The 20151-nt window shown below is 31.7% G+C and overlaps 1 protein-coding gene across 4 annotated transcripts in view; it reads left to right on the top strand.

Annotated features, from left to right (window-relative positions):
- LOC126736189 (histone-lysine N-methyltransferase KMT5B) overlaps window positions 1-20151 on the top strand; it is a 36717-nt gene that overhangs the window by 7903 nt on the left and 8663 nt on the right. For 3 of the 4 annotated variants that reach the window (XM_050440432.1, XM_050440433.1, XM_050440431.1), the window contains exons 3-7: window positions 1360-2047; window positions 2135-2331; window positions 2883-3247; window positions 3305-3551; window positions 3620-3907. In XM_050440432.1, coding sequence (XP_050296389.1) covers window positions 1360-2047; window positions 2135-2331; window positions 2883-3247; window positions 3305-3551; window positions 3620-3907 — 1785 coding nt within the window. The remainder of the gene's footprint in view (window positions 1-1359; window positions 2048-2134; window positions 2332-2882; window positions 3248-3304; window positions 3552-3619; window positions 3908-20151) is intronic. The other variant, XM_050440434.1, reaches the window with a different exon arrangement.

Genomic DNA, 20151 nt, shown 5'->3' with positions numbered 1-20151 from the left:
AAAAAGTTACACCCTATTTTCCCAAAAAAGTCTTCCTCAAAAAATCCAAAGGGGAAAATGTTCATAATTTTAATATTTATTTTTTTTTCTGAAAAACTATTAGATGGGGAGAAAAATTGTTTAAACAAAAGTTGTTTGGAATGTCAATGGGCATCAGATGCAACAAAAAAATTATTTTTAGGTTCAAAAGTTTTCCAGAAAATTGGGAAAAACCTCTTAACAGTTTTTCTTAAATTTCTCGAAAACTATTGGGAATATGAAGTATTTTCTTATAGCATTGGATTCTCAATAAAAAATAGAACAAATCATGAAGAATAATATTTGGCCGTAAATTGAAAAATAAAAGAGTTATAGAGGATTTTTGAAAAATGTGAAAATTTTTAGGTGATAAATTTGGGAAAAATTTTTTTTTGAGAAATTGTATTTATTTTTTGATAAATTGATTTATCACTTAAAAAGCTTCAAAAAAGGCTTATAAAATATTTTTCAAAAATGTACCAGAAAAAAGTTATACCCAATTTTCCCAAAAATTTAATCTCCACAAGGGAAATATTCATAATTTTGGTTTTAATTTTTTTTCTGGAAAAATATTGGATGGCGGGAAAAATTGTTTTAATAAAAGTTGTTTGGAATGTCAATGGGCATCAGATGCAACAGAAAAATTATTTTTAGGTTCAATAGTTTTCCAGAAAATTGGGAAAAACCTCGTAACAGTTTTTTGTCATTTTCCCGAAAACTATTGGGAATATGAAATATGTTCTTATAGCATTGGATTCTCAATCAAAAATAGAACAAATCAAGAAGAACAACATTTAGCCGTAAATTGAAAAATAAAAGAGTTATCGAAGATTTTTGAAAAATTGGAAAATTTTTAGGTAAAAAAATTTTGAAATTTTTTTTTTTGAGAAATTGAATTTTTTTTTTTTAAATTGATTAATCACTCAAAAAGCTTCAAAAAAGACTTATCAAAGATTTTTGAAAAATGTATCAGTAAAAAGTTATACCTCATTTTCCCAAAAAAGTCTTCCTCACAAAAACCAAAGAGGTACCTGGGAAAATGTTCATAATCTAGGTTCTAATTTAATGTCAATGCGAATCAGATACAATAGAAAAATAACCCAAATTTCATCGGCCACTTGGATACGGTTGAGTTGTACACACATACACTACTTTACAAGAAAATATCAATAAGCTAATTGTATATAAGTGTTTATGTGCATTAAACTTCTTGGTTGTAAATTGTGGTATTGGTAAAGAAACGCCCTTTCTTACCCTACAACCCTTCTCAACCTCCTCATAAAAATTCCCTTCCAATACCAACCTTAAACTACTAAAACTCATTTTTCTTTTTAAAAACAGATTTACAGATACCTCCGAGTATTCGATAAAGACTCGGGTTTCGTCATAGAACCGTGTTACCGGTACTCCCTGGAGGGTCAAAAAGGGGCGAAAATCTCGGCGACACGTCGTTGGCATAAAAACGACAAGATCGAATGCCTGGTCGGTTGTATCGCGGAATTAACAGAACGCGAAGAGGAAGAGCTCCTACACCCCGGCAAAAATGACTTTTCAGTCATGTACAGTTGCCGTAAAAACTGCGCCCAGCTATGGCTAGGTCCGGCAGCTTATATCAATCACGATTGCCGGGCAAACTGTAAATTTGTAGCTACCGGACGGGATACGGCTTGCGTAAAAGTCTTAAGGGACATAGAGATCGGTGAGGAGATCACTTGTTTCTATGGGGAGGATTTTTTTGGGGACAAAAATTGCTATTGCGAGTGTGAGACCTGTGAGAGACGGAAAACGGGGGCTTTTGCCAAAGAGAACGATAATAAGGAGGAAAACGGGTATCGGCTAAGGGAAACCGATAATCGTTTGAACCGAACTAAGCAGAAAGTGGTGCACCATAGAGAGCATAAGAATGTTACTAACAGTTTCAACGAGAGGTTACATCAGGGTGGTAATAACATCGTGTCGCCCCTTAGTATGAAGGAATTAAGGCAGAAGGGACTTACTAAGTATGACGCCGAGTTGTTGATTGCGCAAGGTATGTTTATTGGACAATTATTATTTATAGAGGCCTCAACGGGTCGAATGTGTGTACTAAACTATAGAACTCGTTTTACATTTGTAGGATGTAAATTTTCAGATTTAGGCGAGTTTCAAAGTTTGAAACGGACCAGTCGGAGTAGCTCCGGCTCCACCGAAAACCACAAAAGTTTTACTGACAAAAAATCTGTGATAATAAACGAGGAAGTCGGCGCGAAGGTGTCCACGGTGACGTCACGGACCGCCCGGTTACAACGTAGACAGGCCCAGAGGGACACTCAGGTAAGGACTGTTGAAAAAAACATGCTTTTCTTCTAATTTACTTTAATATTTTGCGTCCCTAAGTACACCAACTGATAGAGAATTTTACGCTGATTAATAAAATACCAAACTCTTTAGCACTATCTTGAACCGTTCTGGAAATATCAGCCTTTAAACCCCAGATTTTGTTGACTGACTCTGTATAATACATTCTTTAAGCCCAAATATCTTGAGAATGGAACGAAATAATGTCAACATAGTCTTTGGACTTGCTGTAATCAGCATGAAAAAATCATAAACATAAACTCTTTAAATCCTAATAACCAATTTATTTTAGCGAGTGTTTCTTTACATCAGAATTTTGTCAACCAAAAGAATAACCGCGGTTCTTACCAATTCATCGCTGAAAATCGGCTAACGTTAACTCAACAACGAAATTTTAACATGATGCTTTTAAAATTCAGCTAACGCTCAAATTCTTTTAAAAGTGCTTTTGTTGAATCAACCATTTACTACCAAAATAACAAACAAATAAAAATGTTGATTCAAACGATTCATTTTTGTCAATGTAGGATTTGACCCAAAGCGGTACGGAATTGACCGCGGAATCCCGTTCGAACCTGCTCGACGATTTGCAAAGTAACGCGAGCAGTTGTCCGAGCACGTTCAGCGATAACGATCCCGTCTGCGACGCCACCCAGCAGGATAAACTGTTCAACGATTGTCACGAGAGTGGCAAATTGGGTACCGACGATTCCGCAGGCATCACGTTGAGAAACCACAAATGTCTCGTTTCGGAACCGTCAACTGGCGTCACCGCTGCCAAACTGGACGCGGACTGCCACAGTTGTAACGGCGATAACAACAATCACATACATAAGGGGGAGGAGGAGGAGGCCGTTTGTCCTGCGGACGAAATTAATAAGAAGAAACATAGGTGAGTCTGGTCTTACTCTTTTAAGGAGCATTCGAGAGACTATATAATAATCTTTAGGTCCCCACGTCACCCGAAACGTCCTCCGGTAACGTGCAATCCCACCTCGGAAACGACTTTAAATGACAATAATTGTGATAGTGAAGTGAAAAGTGACGTTTATGAATTCAACGAGGACGGCAATACCGATGACATCCTACCACTGAGACAGAGAGGAGAAGTGAAAGAAGAGAGTGAAAACGGATTTCAGGAAGTGTCAGTGGATCAGAGCGAGACGCAGACGAAGACTTTTTGCCCCACAACAGAGGTACCACCAACCGCAATAAAACTATAACCAATCAACAAATTGATAATCCCCCAATTTTTTTTTCGCAGCTTGATTCGTATAATAAAAATCCACCAGAGTGTGTTCAACCGAATGCGGCGGAAAAGACTCCGGAAAAGTGCGGCGGAAGGTTAAAGTTGACGTTACGGATGAAACGCAGTCCGGTCCTGGACGAGGTGATCGAGTCCGGGAACAGTCTGAGCGAGGAGTACTTCGAGCCGGAGTACGAAATTTTACGGGTGGAAGGCGTGGAGGGTGAGGAGGCCACTTACACCCCTTACTCTCATAGGAAGAAGAGGCACAAATCCAAGGATCGGAAACGGGAGAGGCGCTTAAAGGTAAAGAAACTAATTATAATATCTTGATAACTGTAAAACGGTTGGGCTTATGAGGACAATTATAAGAAGGTTTTTCGTCAAGAAACTGATTGACTTTCATATAAGACTAAAATCATTGTAATCGGTAAGGGAGTTCTCGAAATATTTTGATTTTTCCAAAGCGTTTGACGATATCAAGATTTTTTTTCCATTTATTGGATAACTGCTTAATAACTCGTAAGGGAGTGAACTTAGAAGGAAACTTGTAAGGGCCTTTTTGTTGAAGAAACTCATTGGCTTTCATTTGAAATTGAAACCACTAAAATCGGTGCAGAGGTTCTTAAAATGTTAAGATTTTTCTAATTTTTAAAAGAGATTACGATTTTTCCACCTATTTTCTATATCATCGTTTAATTTTCTAAATAGTGTTCGGATTGTTTGGAAATAGTGTTTTTCTCTCGTAATGTGTCTAATTAAACCCGAAAAACATCATTTCATTCCCATTCTCTTCTAATTTTTAGACTGAAATAGGGATATATAAATGAGAACTCGATTTTTTCACCTATTTTCTATATCATCGTTTAATTTTCTAAATAGTGTTTGGATTGTTTGGAAATAGTGTTTTTCTCTCGTAATGTGTCTAATTAAACCCGAAAAACATCATTTCATTCCCATTCTCTTCTAATTTTTAGACTGAGATAGGGATATATAAATGAGAACTCGATTTTTCCACCTATTTTCTATATCATCGTTTAATTTTCTAAATAGTGTTCGGATTGTTTGGAAATAGTGTTTTTCTCTCGTAATGTGTCTAATTATACCCGAAAAACATCATTTCATTCCCATCCTCTTCTAATTTTTAGACTGAGATGGGGATATATAAATGAGATCTCGATTTTTCCACCTATTTTCTATATCATCGTTTAATTTTCTAAATAGTGTTCGGATTGTTTGGAAATAGTGTTTTTCTCCCGTACTGTGTCTAATTAAACCCAAAAAACATTATTTCATTCCCATCCTCTTCTAATTTTTAGACTGAGATGGGGATATATAAATGAGAACTCGATTTTTCCACCTATTTTCTATATCATCGTTTAATTTTCTAAATAGTGTTTGGATTGTTTGGAAATAGTGTTTTTCTCTCGTAATGTGTCTAATTAAACCCGAAAAACATCATTTCATTCCCATTCTCTTCTAATTTTTAGACTGAAATAGGGATATATAAATGAGAACTCGATTTTTTCACCTATTTTCTATATCATCGTTTAATTTTCTAAATAGTGTTTGGATTGTTTGGAAATAGTGTTTTTCTCTCGTAATGTGTCTAATTAAACCCGAAAAACATCATTTCATTCCCATCCTCTTCTAATTTTTAGACTGAGATGGGGATATATAAATGAGATCTCGATTTTTCCACCTATTTTCTATATCATCGTTTAATTTTCTAAATAGTGTTCGGATTGTTTGGAAATAGTGTTTTTCTCCCGTACTGTGTCTAATTAAACCCAAAAAACATTATTTCATTCCCATCCTCTTCTAATTTTTAGACTGAGATGGGGATATATAAATGAGAACTCGATTTTTCCACCTATTTTCTATATCATCGTTTAATTTTCTAAATAGTGTTTGGATTGTTTGGAAATAGTGTTTTTCTCTCGTAATGTGTCTAATTATACCCGAAAAACATCATTTCATTCCCATCCTCTTCTAATTTTTAGACTGAGATGGGGATATATAAATGAGAACTCGATTTTTCCACCTATTTTCTATATCATCGTTTAATTTTCTAAATAGTGTTTGGATTGTTTGGAAATAGTGTTTTTCTCTCGTAATGTGTCTAATTAAACCCGAAAAACATCATTTCATTCCCATCCTCTTCTAATTTTTAGACTGAGATGGGGATATATAAATGAGAACTCGATTTTTCCACCTATTTTCTATATAATCGTTTAATTTTCTAAATAGTGTTTGGATTGTTTGGAAATAGTGTTTTTCTCTCGTAATGTGTCTAATTACACCCGAAAAACATCATTTCATTCCCATCCTCTTCTAATTTTTAGACTGAGATGGGGATATATAAATGAGAACTCGATTTTTCCACCTATTTTCTATATCATCGTTTAATTTTCTAAATAGTGTTTGGATTGTTTGGAAATAGTGTTTTTCTCTCGTAATGTGTCTAATTAAACCCAAAAAACATTATTTCATTCCCATCCTCTTCTAATTTTTAGACTGAGATGGGGATATATAAATGAGAACTCGATTTTTCCACCTATTTTCTATATCATCGTTTAATTTTCTAAATAGTGTTTGGATTGTTTGGAAATAGTGTTTTTCTCTCGTAATGTGTCTAATTATACCCGAAAAACATCATTTCATTCCCATCCTCTTCTAATTTTTAGACTGAGATGGGGATATATAAATGAGAACTCGATTTTTCCACCTATTTTCTATATAATCGTTTAATTTTCTAAATAGTGTTTGGATTGTTTGGAAATAGTGTTTTTCTCTCGTAATGTGTCTAATTAAACCCGAAAAACATCATTTCATTCCCATCCTCTTCTAATTTTTAGACTGAGATGGGGATATATAAATGAGATCTCGATTTTTCCACCTATTTTCTATATCATCGTTTAATTTTCTAAATAGTGTTCGGATTGTTTGGAAATAGTGTTTTTCTCTCGTAATGTGTCTAATTAAACCCGAAAAACATCATTTCATTCCCATCCTCTTCTAATTTTTAGACTGAGATAGGGATATATAAATGAGAACTCGATTTTTCCACCTATTTTGTATATCATCGTTTAATTTTCTAAATAGTGTTCGGATTGTTTGGAAATAGTGTTTTTCTCCCGTAATGTGTCTGATTAAACTCGAAAAACATCATTTCATTCCCATCCTCTTCTAATTTTTAGACTGAGATAGGGATATATAAATGAGAACTCGATTTTTTCACCTATTTTCTATATCATCGTTTAATTTTCTAAATAGTGTTTGGATTGTTTGGAAATAGTGTTTTTCTCTCGTAATGTGTCTAATTAAACCCGAAAAACATCATTTCATTCCCATCCTCTTCTAATTTTTAGACTGAGATGGGGATATATAAATGAGAACTCGATTTTTCCACCTATTTTCTATATCTTCGTTTAATTTTCTAAATAGTGTTTGGATTGTTTGGAAATAGTGTTTTTCTCTCGTAATGTTTCTAATTAAACCCGAAAAACATCATTTCATTCCCATCCTCTTCTAATTTTTAGACTGAGATGGGGATATATAAATGAGAACTCGATTTTTCCACCTATTTTCTATATCATCGTTTAATTTTCTAAATAGTGTTTGGATTGTTTGGAAATAGTGTTTTTCTCTCGTAATGTGTCTAATTAAACCCGAAAAACATCATTTCATTCCCATTCTCTTCTAATTTTTAGACTGAAATAGGGATATATAAATGAGAACTCGATTTTTTCACCTATTTTCTATATCATCGTTTAATTTTCTAAATAGTGTTTGGATTGTTTGGAAATAGTGTTTTTCTCTCGTAATGTGTCTAATTAAACCCGAAAAACATCATTTCATTCCTATTCTCTTCTAATTTTTAGACTGAGATAGGGATATATAAATGAGAACTCGATTTTTCCACCTATTTTCTATATCATCGTTTAATTTTCTAAATAGTGTTCGGATTGTTTGGAAATAGTGTTTTTCTCTCGTAATGTGTCTAATTATACCCGAAAAACATCATTTCATTCCCATCCTCTTCTAATTTTTAGACTGAGATGGGGATATATAAATGAGATCTCGATTTTTCCACCTATTTTCTATATCATCGTTTAATTTTCTAAATAGTGTTCGGATTGTTTGGAAATAGTGTTTTTCTCTCGTAATGTGTCTAATTATACCCGAAAAACATCATTTCATTCCCATCCTCTTCTAATTTTTAGACTGAGATGGGGATATATAAATGAGATCTCGATTTTTCCACCTATTTTCTATATCATCGTTTAATTTTCTAAATAGTGTTCGGATTGTTTGGAAATAGTGTTTTTCTCTCGTAATGTGTCTAATTAAACCCGAAAAACATCATTTCATTCCCATTCTCTTCTAATTTTTAGACTGAAATAGGGATATATAAATGAGAACTCGATTTTTTCACCTATTTTCTATATCATCGTTTAATTTTCTAAATAGTGTTTGGATTGTTTGGAAATAGTGTTTTTCTCTCGTAATGTGTCTAATTAAACCCGAAAAACATCATTTCATTCCCATTCTCTTCTAATTTTTAGACTGAGATAGGGATATATAAATGAGAACTCGATTTTTCCACCTATTTTCTATATCATCGTTTAATTTTCTAAATAGTGTTCGGATTGTTTGGAAATAGTGTTTTTCTCTCGTAATGTGTCTAATTATACCCGAAAAACATCATTTCATTCCCATCCTCTTCTAATTTTTAGACTGAGATGGGGATATATAAATGAGATCTCGATTTTTCCACCTATTTTCTATATCATCGTTTAATTTTCTAAATAGTGTTCGGATTGTTTGGAAATAGTGTTTTTCTCCCGTACTGTGTCTAATTAAACCCAAAAAACATTATTTCATTCCCATCCTCTTCTAATTTTTAGACTGAGATGGGGATATATAAATGAGAACTCGATTTTTCCACCTATTTTCTATATCATCGTTTAATTTTCTAAATAGTGTTTGGATTGTTTGGAAATAGTGTTTTTCTCTCGTAATGTGTCTAATTATACCCGAAAAACATCATTTCATTCCCATCCTCTTCTAATTTTTAGACTGAGATGGGGATATATAAATGAGATCTCGATTTTTCCACCTATTTTCTATATCATCGTTTAATTTTCTAAATAGTGTTCGGATTGTTTGGAAATAGTGTTTTTCTCCCGTACTGTGTCTAATTAAACCCAAAAAACATTATTTCATTCCCATCCTCTTCTAATTTTTAGACTGAGATGGGGATATATAAATGAGATCTCGATTTTTCCACCTATTTTCTATATCATCGTTTAATTTTCTAAATAGTGTTCGGATTGTTTGGAAATAGTGTTTTTCTCCCGTACTGTGTCTAATTAAACCCAAAAAACATTATTTCATTCCCATCCTCTTCTAATTTTTAGACTGAGATGGGGATATATAAATGAGAACTCGATTTTTCCACCTATTTTCTATATCATCGTTTAATTTTCTAAATAGTGTTTGGATTGTTTGGAAATAGTGTTTTTCTCTCGTAATGTGTCTAATTATACCCGAAAAACATCATTTCATTCCCATCCTCTTCTAATTTTTAGACTGAGATGGGGATATATAAATGAGATCTCGATTTTTCCACCTATTTTCTATATCATCGTTTAATTTTCTAAATAGTGTTCGGATTGTTTGGAAATAGTGTTTTTCTCCCGTACTGTGTCTAATTAAACCCAAAAAACATTATTTCATTCCCATCCTCTTCTAATTTTTAGACTGAGATGGGGATATATAAATGAGATCTCGATTTTTCCACCTATTTTCTATATCATCGTTTAATTTTCTAAATAGTGTTCGGATTGTTTGGAAATAGTGTTTTTCTCCCGTACTGTGTCTAATTAAACCCAAAAAACATTATTTCATTCCCATCCTCTTCTAATTTTTAGACTGAGATGGGGATATATAAATGAGAACTCGATTTTTCCACCTATTTTCTATATCATCGTTTAATTTTCTAAATAGTGTTTGGATTGTTTGGAAATAGTGTTTTTCTCTCGTAATGTGTCTAATTATACCCGAAAAACATCATTTCATTCCCATCCTCTTCTAATTTTTAGACTGAGATGGGGATATATAAATGAGAACTCGATTTTTCCACCTATTTTCTATATCATCGTTTAATTTTCTAAATAGTGTTTGGATTGTTTGGAAATAGTGTTTTTTCTCTCGTAATGTGTCTAATTATACCCGAAAAACATCATTTCATTCCCATCCTCTTCTAATTTTTAGACTGAGATGGGGATATATAAATGAGATCTCGATTTTTCCACCTATTTTCTATATCATCGTTTAATTTTCTAAATAGTGTTCGGATTGTTTGGAAATAGTGTTTTTCTCCCGTACTGTGTCTAATTAAACCCAAAAAACATTATTTCATTCCCATCCTCTTCTAATTTTTAGACTGAGATGGGGATATATAAATGAGAACTCGATTTTTCCACCTATTTTCTATATCATCGTTTAATTTTCTAAATAGTGTTTGGATTGTTTGGAAATAGTGTTTTTCTCTCGTAATGTTTCTAATTAAACCCGAAAAACATCATTTCATTCCCATCCTCTTCTAATTTTTAGACTGAGATGGGGATATATAAATGAGAACTCGATTTTTCCACCTATTTTCTATATCATCGTTTAATTTTCTAAATAGTGTTTGGATTGTTTGGAAATAGTGTTTTTCTCTCGTAATGTGTCTAATTAAACCCGAAAAACATCATTTCATTCCCATTCTCTTCTAATTTTTAGACTGAAATAGGGATATATAAATGAGAACTCGATTTTTTCACCTATTTTCTATATCATCGTTTAATTTTCTAAATAGTGTTTGGATTGTTTGGAAATAGTGTTTTTCTCTCGTAATGTGTCTAATTAAACCCGAAAAACATCATTTCATTCCCATCCTCTTCTAATTTTTAGACTGAGATGGGGATATATAAATGAGATCTCGATTTTTCCACCTATTTTCTATATCATCGTTTAATTTTCTAAATAGTGTTCGGATTGTTTGGAAATAGTGTTTTTCTCCCGTACTGTGTCTAATTAAACCCAAAAAACATTATTTCATTCCCATCCTCTTCTAATTTTTAGACTGAGATGGGGATATATAAATGAGAACTCGATTTTTCCACCTATTTTCTATATCATCGTTTAATTTTCTAAATAGTGTTTGGATTGTTTGGAAATAGTGTTTTTCTCTCGTAATGTGTCTAATTATACCCGAAAAACATCATTTCATTCCCATCCTCTTCTAATTTTTAGACTGAGATGGGGATATATAAATGAGAACTCGATTTTTCCACCTATTTTCTATATCATCGTTTAATTTTCTAAATAGTGTTTGGATTGTTTGGAAATAGTGTTTTTCTCTCGTAATGTGTCTAATTAAACCCGAAAAACATCATTTCATTCCCATCCTCTTCTAATTTTTAGACTGAGATGGGGATATATAAATGAGAACTCGATTTTTCCACCTATTTTCTATATAATCGTTTAATTTTCTAAATAGTGTTTGGATTGTTTGGAAATAGTGTTTTTCTCTCGTAATGTGTCTAATTAAACCCGAAAAACATCATTTCATTCCCATCCTCTTCTAATTTTTAGACTGAGATGGGGATATATAAATGAGAACTCGATTTTTCCACCTATTTTCTATATCATCGTTTAATTTTCTAAATAGTGTTTGGATTGTTTGGAAATAGTGTTTTTCTCTCGTAATGTGTCTAATTAAACCCAAAAAACATTATTTCATTCCCATCCTCTTCTAATTTTTAGACTGAGATGGGGATATATAAATGAGAACTCGATTTTTCCACCTATTTTCTATATCATCGTTTAATTTTCTAAATAGTGTTTGGATTGTTTGGAAATAGTGTTTTTCTCTCGTAATGTGTCTAATTATACCCGAAAAACATCATTTCATTCCCATCCTCTTCTAATTTTTAGACTGAGATGGGGATATATAAATGAGAACTCGATTTTTCCACCTATTTTCTATATAATCGTTTAATTTTCTAAATAGTGTTTGGATTGTTTGGAAATAGTGTTTTTCTCTCGTAATGTGTCTAATTAAACCCGAAAAACATCATTTCATTCCCATCCTCTTCTAATTTTTAGACTGAGATGGGGATATATAAATGAGATCTCGATTTTTCCACCTATTTTCTATATCATCGTTTAATTTTCTAAATAGTGTTCGGATTGTTTGGAAATAGTGTTTTTCTCTCGTAATGTGTCTAATTAAACCCGAAAAACATCATTTCATTCCCATCCTCTTCTAATTTTTAGACTGAGACTCTCACGAGATGTGTAGAACTCGATTTTTCCACCTATTTTGTATATCATCGTTTAATTTTCTAAATAGTGTTCGGATTGTTTGGAAATAGTGTTTTTCTCCCGTAATGTGTCTGATTAAACTCGAAAAACATCATTTCATTCCCATCCTCTTCTAATTTTTAGACTGAGATAGGGATATATAAATGAGAACTCGATTTTTTCACCTATTTTCTATATCATCGTTTAATTTTCTAAATAGTGTTTGGATTGTTTGGAAATAGTGTTTTTCTCTCGTAATGTGTCTAATTAAACCCGAAAAACATCATTTCATTCCCATCCTCTTCTAATTTTTAGACTGAGATGGGGATATATAAATGAGAACTCGATTTTTCCACCTATTTTCTATATCTTCGTTTAATTTTCTAAATAGTGTTTGGATTGTTTGGAAATAGTGTTTTTCTCTCGTAATGTTTCTAATTAAACCCGAAAAACATCATTTCATTCCCATCCTCTTCTAATTTTTAGACTGAGATGGGGATATATAAATGAGAACTCGATTTTTCCACCTATTTTCTATATCATCGTTTAATTTTCTAAATAGTGTTTGGATTGTTTGGAAATAGTGTTTTTCTCTCGTAATGTGTCTAATTAAACCCGAAAAACATCATTTCATTCCCATTCTCTTCTAATTTTTAGACTGAAATAGGGATATATAAATGAGAACTCGATTTTTTCACCTATTTTCTATATCATCGTTTAATTTTCTAAATAGTGTTTGGATTGTTTGGAAATAGTGTTTTTCTCTCGTAATGTGTCTAATTAAACCCGAAAAACATCATTTCATTCCTATTCTCTTCTAATTTTTAGACTGAGATAGGGATATATAAATGAGAACTCGATTTTTCCACCTATTTTCTATATCATCGTTTAATTTTCTAAATAGTGTTCGGATTGTTTGGAAATAGTGTTTTTCTCTCGTAATGTGTCTAATTATACCCGAAAAACATCATTTCATTCCCATCCTCTTCTAATTTTTAGACTGAGATGGGGATATATAAATGAGATCTCGATTTTTCCACCTATTTTCTATATCATCGTTTAATTTTCTAAATAGTGTTCGGATTGTTTGGAAATAGTGTTTTTCTCCCGTACTGTGTCTAATTAAACCCAAAAAACATTATTTCATTCCCATCCTCTTCTAATTTTTAGACTGAGATGGGGATATATAAATGAGAACTCGATTTTTCCACCTATTTTCTATATCATCGTTTAATTTTCTAAATAGTGTTTGGATTGTTTGGAAATAGTGTTTTTCTCTCGTAATGTGTCTAATTATACCCGAAAAACATCATTTCATTCCCATCCTCTTCTAATTTTTAGACTGAGATAGGGATATATAAATGAGAACTCGATTTTTCCACCTATTTTCTATATCATCGTTTAATTTTCTAAATAGTGTTTGGATTGTTTGGAAATAGTGTTTTTCTCTCGTAATGTGTCTAATTATACCCGAAAAACATCATTTCATTCCCATCCTCTTCTAATTTTTAGACTGAGATGGGGATATATAAATGAGAACTCGATTTTTCCACCTATTTTCTATATAATCGTTTAATTTTCTAAATAGTGTTTGGATTGTTTGGAAATAGTGTTTTTCTCTCGTAATGTGTCTAATTAAACCCGAAAAACATCATTTCATTCCCATCCTCTTCTAATTTTTAGACTGAGATGGGGATATATAAATGAGAACTCGATTTTTCCACCTATTTTCTATATCATCGTTTAATTTTCTAAATAGTGTTTGGATTGTTTGGAAATAGTGTTTTTCTCTCGTAATGTGTCTAATTAAACCCGAAAAACATCATTTCATTCCCATCCTCTTCTAATTTTTAGACTGAGATGGGGATATATAAATGAGATCTCGATTTTTCCACCTATTTTCTATATCATCGTTTAATTTTCTAAATAGTGTTCGGATTGTTTGGAAATAGTGTTTTTCTCTCGTAATGTGTCTAATTATACCCGAAAAACATCATTTCATTCCCATCCTCTTCTAATTTTTAGACTGAGATAGGGATATATAAATGAGAACTCGATTTTTCCACCTATTTTCTATATCATCGTTTAATTTCCTAAATAGTGTTTGGATTGTTTGGAAATAGTGTTTTTCTCCCGTAATGTGTCTAATTAAACCTGAAAAACATCATTTCATTCCCATCCTCTTCTAATTTTTAGACTGAGATAGGGATATATGAATGAGAACTCGATTTTTCCACCTATTTTCTACATCATCGTTTAATTTTCCAAATAGTGTTTGGATTGTTTGGAAATAGTGTTTTTCCTCCCGTAATGTGTCTAATTAAACCTGAAAAACATCATTTCATTCCCATCCTCTTCTAATTTTTAGACTGAGATAGGGATATATGAATGAGAACTCGATTTTTCCACCTATTTTCTACATCATCGTTTAATTTTCCAAATAGTGTTTGGATTGTTTGGAAATAGTGTTTTTCTCCCGTAATGTGTCTAATTAAACCTGAAAAACATCATTTCATTCCCATCCTCTTCTAATTTTTAGACTGAGATAGGGATATATGAATGAGAACTCGATTTTTCCACCTATTTTCTACATCATCGTTTAATTTCCTAAATAGTGTTTGGATTGTTTGGAAATAGTGTTTTTCTCCCGTAATGTGTCTAATTAAACCTGAAAAACATCATTTCATTCCCATCCTCTTCTAATTTTTAGACTGAGATAGGGATATATGAATGAGAACTCGATTTTTCCACCTATTTTCTATATCATCGTTTAATTTCCTAAATAGTGTTTGGATTGTTTGGAAATAGTGTTTTTCTCCCGTAATGTGTCTAACTATACCCAAAAAACATCATTTCATTCCCATCCTTTTCTAATTTTTAGACTGAGATGGGGATATATAAATGAGAACTCGATTTTTCCACCTATTTTCTACATCATCGTTTAATTTTCCAAATAGTGTTTGGATTGTTTGGAAATAGTGTTTTTCCTCCCGTAATGTGTCTAATTAAACCTGAAAAACATCATTTCATTCCCATCCTCTTCTAATTTTTAGACTGAGATAGGGATATATGAATGAGAACTCGATTTTTCCACCTATTTTCTACATCATCGTTTAATTTTCCAAATAGTGTTTGGATTGTTTGGAAATAGTGTTTTTCTCCCGTAATGTGTCTAATTAAACCTGAAAAACATCATTTCATTCCCATCCTCTTCTAATTTTTAGACTGAGATAGGGATATATGAATGAGAACTCGATTTTTCCACCTATTTTCTACATCATCGTTTAATTTCCTAAATAGTGTTTGGATTGTTTGGAAATAGTGTTTTTCTCCCGTAATGTGTCTAATTAAACCTGAAAAACATCATTTCATTCCCATCCTCTTCTAATTTTTAGACTGAGATAGGGATATATGAATGAGAACTCGATTTTTCCACCTATTTTCTATATCATCGTTTAATTTCCTAAATAGTGTTTGGATTGTTTGGAAATAGTGTTTTTCTCCCGTAATGTGTCTAACTATACCCAAAAAACATCATTTCATTCCCATCCTTTTCTAATTTTTAGACTGAGATGGGGATATATAAATGAGAACTCGATTTTTCCACCTATTTTCTATATCATCGTTTAGTTTTCTAAATAGTGTTCGGATTGTTTGGAAATAGTGTTTTTCTCTCGTAATGTGTCTAATTATACCCGAAAAACATCATTTCATTCCCATCCTCCTCTAATTTTTAGACTGAGATAGGGATATATAAATGAGAACTCGATTTTTCCACCTATTTTCTATATCATCGTTTAATTTTCTAAATAGTGTTCGGATTGTTTGGAAATAGTGTTTTTCTCTCGTAATGTGTCTAATTATACCCGAAAAACATAATTTTATTCCCATCCTCTTCTAATTTTTAGACTGAGATACGGATATATAAATGAGATCTCGATTTCTCCACCTATTTTCTATATCATCGTTTAATTTTCTAAATAGTGTTCGGATTGTTTGGAAATAGTGTTTTTCTCTCGTAATGTGTCTAATTATACCCGAAAAACATCATTTCATTCCCATCGTCTTCTAATTTTTAGACTGAGATACGGATATATAAATGAGATCTCGATTTTTCCACCTATTTTCTATATCATCGTTTAATTTTCTAAATAGTGTTCGGATTGTTTGGAAATAGTGTTTTTCTCTCGTAATGTGTCTAATTATACCCGAAAAACATCATTTCATTCCCATCGTCTTCTAATTTTTAGACTGAGATAGGGATATATAAATGAGATCTCGATTTTTCCACCTATTTTCTATATCATCGTTTTATTTTCTAAATAGTGTTCGGATTGTTTGGAAATAGTGTTTTTCTCTCGTAATGTGTCTAATTATACCCAAAAAACATCATTTTATTCCCATCCTCTTCTAATTTTTAGACTGAGATAGGGATATATAAATGAGATCTCGATTTTTCCACCTATTTTCTATATCATCGTTTAATTTTCTAAATAGTGTTCGGATTGTTTGGAAATAGTGTTTTTCTCTCGTAATGTGTCTAATTATACCCGAAAAACATAATTTTATTCCCATCCTCTTCTAATTTTTAGACTGAGATACGGATATATAAATGAGATCTCGATTTCTCCACCTATTTTCTATATCATCGTTTAATTTTCTAAATAGTGTTCGGATTGTTTGGAAATAGTGTTTTTCTCTCGTAATGTGTCTAATTATACCCGAAAAACATCATTTCATTCCCATCGTCTTCTAATTTTTAGACTGAGATACGGATATATAAATGAGATCTCGATTTTTCCACCTATTTTCTATATCATCGTTTAATTTTCTAAATAGTGTTCGGATTGTTTGGAAATAGTGTTTTTCTCTCGTAATGTGTCTAATTATACCCGAAAAACATCATTTCATTCCCATCGTCTTCTAATTTTTAGACTGAGATACGGATATATAAATGAGATCTCGATTTCTCCACCTATTTTCTATATCATCGTTTAATTTTCTAAATAGTGTTCGGATTGTTTGGAAATAGTGTTTTTCTCTCGTAATGTGTCTAATTATACCCGAAAAACATCATTTCATTCCCATCGTCTTCTAATTTTTAGACTGAGATAGGGATATATAAATGAGATCTCGATTTTTCCACCTATTTTCTATATCATCGTTTAATTTTCTAAATAGTGTTCGGATTGTTTGGAAATAGTGTTTTTCTCTCGTAATGTGTCTAATTATACCCGAAAAACATCATTTCATTCCCATCGTGTTCTAATTTTTAGACTGAGATACGGATATATAAATGAGATCTCGATTTTTCCACCTATTTTCTATATCATCGTTTAATTTTCTAAATAGTGTTCGGATTGTTTGGAAATAGTGTTTTTCTCTCGTAATGTGTCTAATTATACCCGAAAAACATCATTTCATTCCCATCGTCTTCTAATTTTTAGACTGAGATACGGATATATAAATGAGATCTCGATTTTTCCACCTATTTTCTATATCATCGTTTTATTTTCTAAATAGTGTTCGGATTGTTTGGAAATAGTGTTTTTCTCCCGTAATGTGTCTAATTATACCCAAAAAACATCATTTTATTCCCATCCTCTTCTAATTTTTAGACTGAGATAGGGATATATAAATGAGATCTCGATTTTTCCACCTATTTTCTATATCATCGTTTAATTTTCTAAATAGTGTTCGGATTGTTTGGAAATAGTATTTTTCTCTCGTAATGTGTCTAATTATACCCGAAAAACATCATTTCATTCCCATCGTCTTCTAATTTTTAGACTGAGATACGGATATATAAATGAGATCTCGATTTCTCCACCTATTTTCTATATCATCGTTTAATTTTCTAAATAGTGTTCGGATTGTTTGGAAATAGTGTTTTTCTCTCGTAATGTGTCTAATTATACCCGAAAAACATCATTTCATTCCCATCGTCTTCTAATTTTTAGACTGAGATAGGGATATATAAATGAGATCTCGATTTTTCCACCTATTTTCTATATCATCGTTTAATTTTCTAAATAGTGTTCGGATTGTTTGGAAATAGTGTTTTTCTCTCGTAATGTGTCTAATTATACCCGAAAAACATAATTTTATTCCCATCCTCTTCTAATTTTTAGACTGAGATACGGATATATAAATGAGATCTCGATTTCTCCACCTATTTTCTATATCATCGTTTAATTTTCTAAATAGTGTTCGGATTGTTTGGAAATAGTGTTTTTCTCTCGTAATGTGTCTAATTATACCCGAAAAACATCATTTCATTCCCATCGTCTTCTAATTTTTAGACTGAGATAGGGATATATAAATGAGATCTCGATTTTTCCACCTATTTTCTATATCATCGTTTTATTTTCTAAATAGTGTTCGGATTGTTTGGAAATAGTGTTTTTCTCCCGTAATGTGTCTAATTATACCCAAAAAACATCATTTTATTCCCATCCTCTTCTAATTTTTAGACTGAGATAGGGATATATAAATGAGATCTCGATTTTTCCACCTATTTTCTATATCATCGTTTAATTTTCTAAATAGTGTTCGGATTGTTTGGAAATAGTATTTTTCTCTCGTAATGTGTCTAATTATACCCGAAAAACATCATTTCATTCCCATCGTCTTCTAATTTTTAGACTGAGATACGGATATATAAATGAGATCTCGATTTTTCCACCTATTTTCTATATCATCGTTTAATTTTCTAAATAGTGTTCGGATTGTTTGGAAATAGTGTTTTTCTCTCGTAATGTGTCTAATTATACCCGAAAAACATCATTTCATTCCCATCCTCTTCTAATTTTTAGACTGAGATAGGGATATATGAATGAGAACTCGATTTTTCCACCTATTTTCTACATCATCGTTTAATTTCCTAAATAGTGTTTGGATTGTTTGGAAATAGTGTTTTTCTCCCGTAATGTGTCTAATTAAACCTGAAAAACATCATTTCATTCCCATCCTCTTCTAATTTTTAGACTGAGATAGGGATATATGAATGAGAACTCGATTTTTCCACCTATTTTCTATATCATCGTTTAATTTCCTAAATAGTGTTTGGATTGTTTGGAAATAGTGTTTTTCTCCCGTAATGTGTCTAACTATACCCAAAAAACATCATTTCATTCCCATCCTTTTCTAATTTTTAGACTGAGATGGGGATATATAAATGAGAACTCGATTTTTCCACCTATTTTCTATATCATCGTTTAGTTTTCTAAATAGTGTTCGGATTGTTTGGAAATAGTGTTTTTCTCTCGTAATGTGTCTAATTATACCCGAAAAACATCATTTCATTCCCATCCTCCTCTAATTTTTAGACTGAGATAGGGATATATAAATGAGAACTCGATTTTTCCACCTATTCTCTATATCATCGTTTAATTTTCTAAATAGTGTTCGGATTGTTTGGAAATAGTGTTTTTCTCTCGTAATGTGTCTAATTATACCCGAAAAACATCATTTCATTCCCATCCTCTTCTAATTTTTAGACTGAGATACGGATATATAAATGAGAATTCGATTTTATCGAAAAAATAAAAAAAATTAAATCGAACTAACTATACCAGCGGATTATTTTCATCATCTACATCACGAAAACACCGGATTTTTCAAAAATCGAAATTCGAAAAATTGATTTTCTGCCAATTCTAACTAAATTGACTTTTTTAATTTCGTATTTTTAATTCTGGAAACCATTTTACAGCACTTTTCTTCTCCTAAAGCATTTTCTAGTTTTTTTAACTAAGATTAATTTTTGAGTCTCTTTTGAGGTATTAAAATTTTAAAAAATTCATTAATATGAATCTTAGAAAAAATTGTAATGAGATTTGATGCTTATTTAACGCTCTATCATGTGGTAAGTTTGTTTTTAGATTTTCCGAAAATTTCAATTTTTGGTGCTTTGATCAAAAATTGGGCGGTTTTTCAAAAATCTTCTATTGTTCCCTTAACATGCAATTTAAGGCAAAAAGGTATTCTGGTTTTTTTTTTTTTGGGCACTCTCAGATAGAACTTAAGCCTAAAACTTTAAAACTAAAGTCATTAAAATCCTTACAAGAGTTTTCAAAATATGTAGATTTTTCTAAATCCTGTTAGAGCATCAGGATTTTTTCCATCCATTGAAAACTGCTTAATAACTCCTAAGGGAGTGAACTTAGAAGGAAACTTGTAAGACTGTTTTT

This window comes from Anthonomus grandis, chromosome 5 (assembly GCF_022605725.1).
Source record: "Anthonomus grandis grandis chromosome 5, icAntGran1.3, whole genome shotgun sequence".
NCBI classification, from domain to species: Eukaryota; Metazoa; Arthropoda; class Insecta; order Coleoptera; family Curculionidae; genus Anthonomus; species Anthonomus grandis.
Note: the sequence above shows the minus strand (reverse complement) of the source record. Positions and strands in the feature narration are given on the sequence as shown.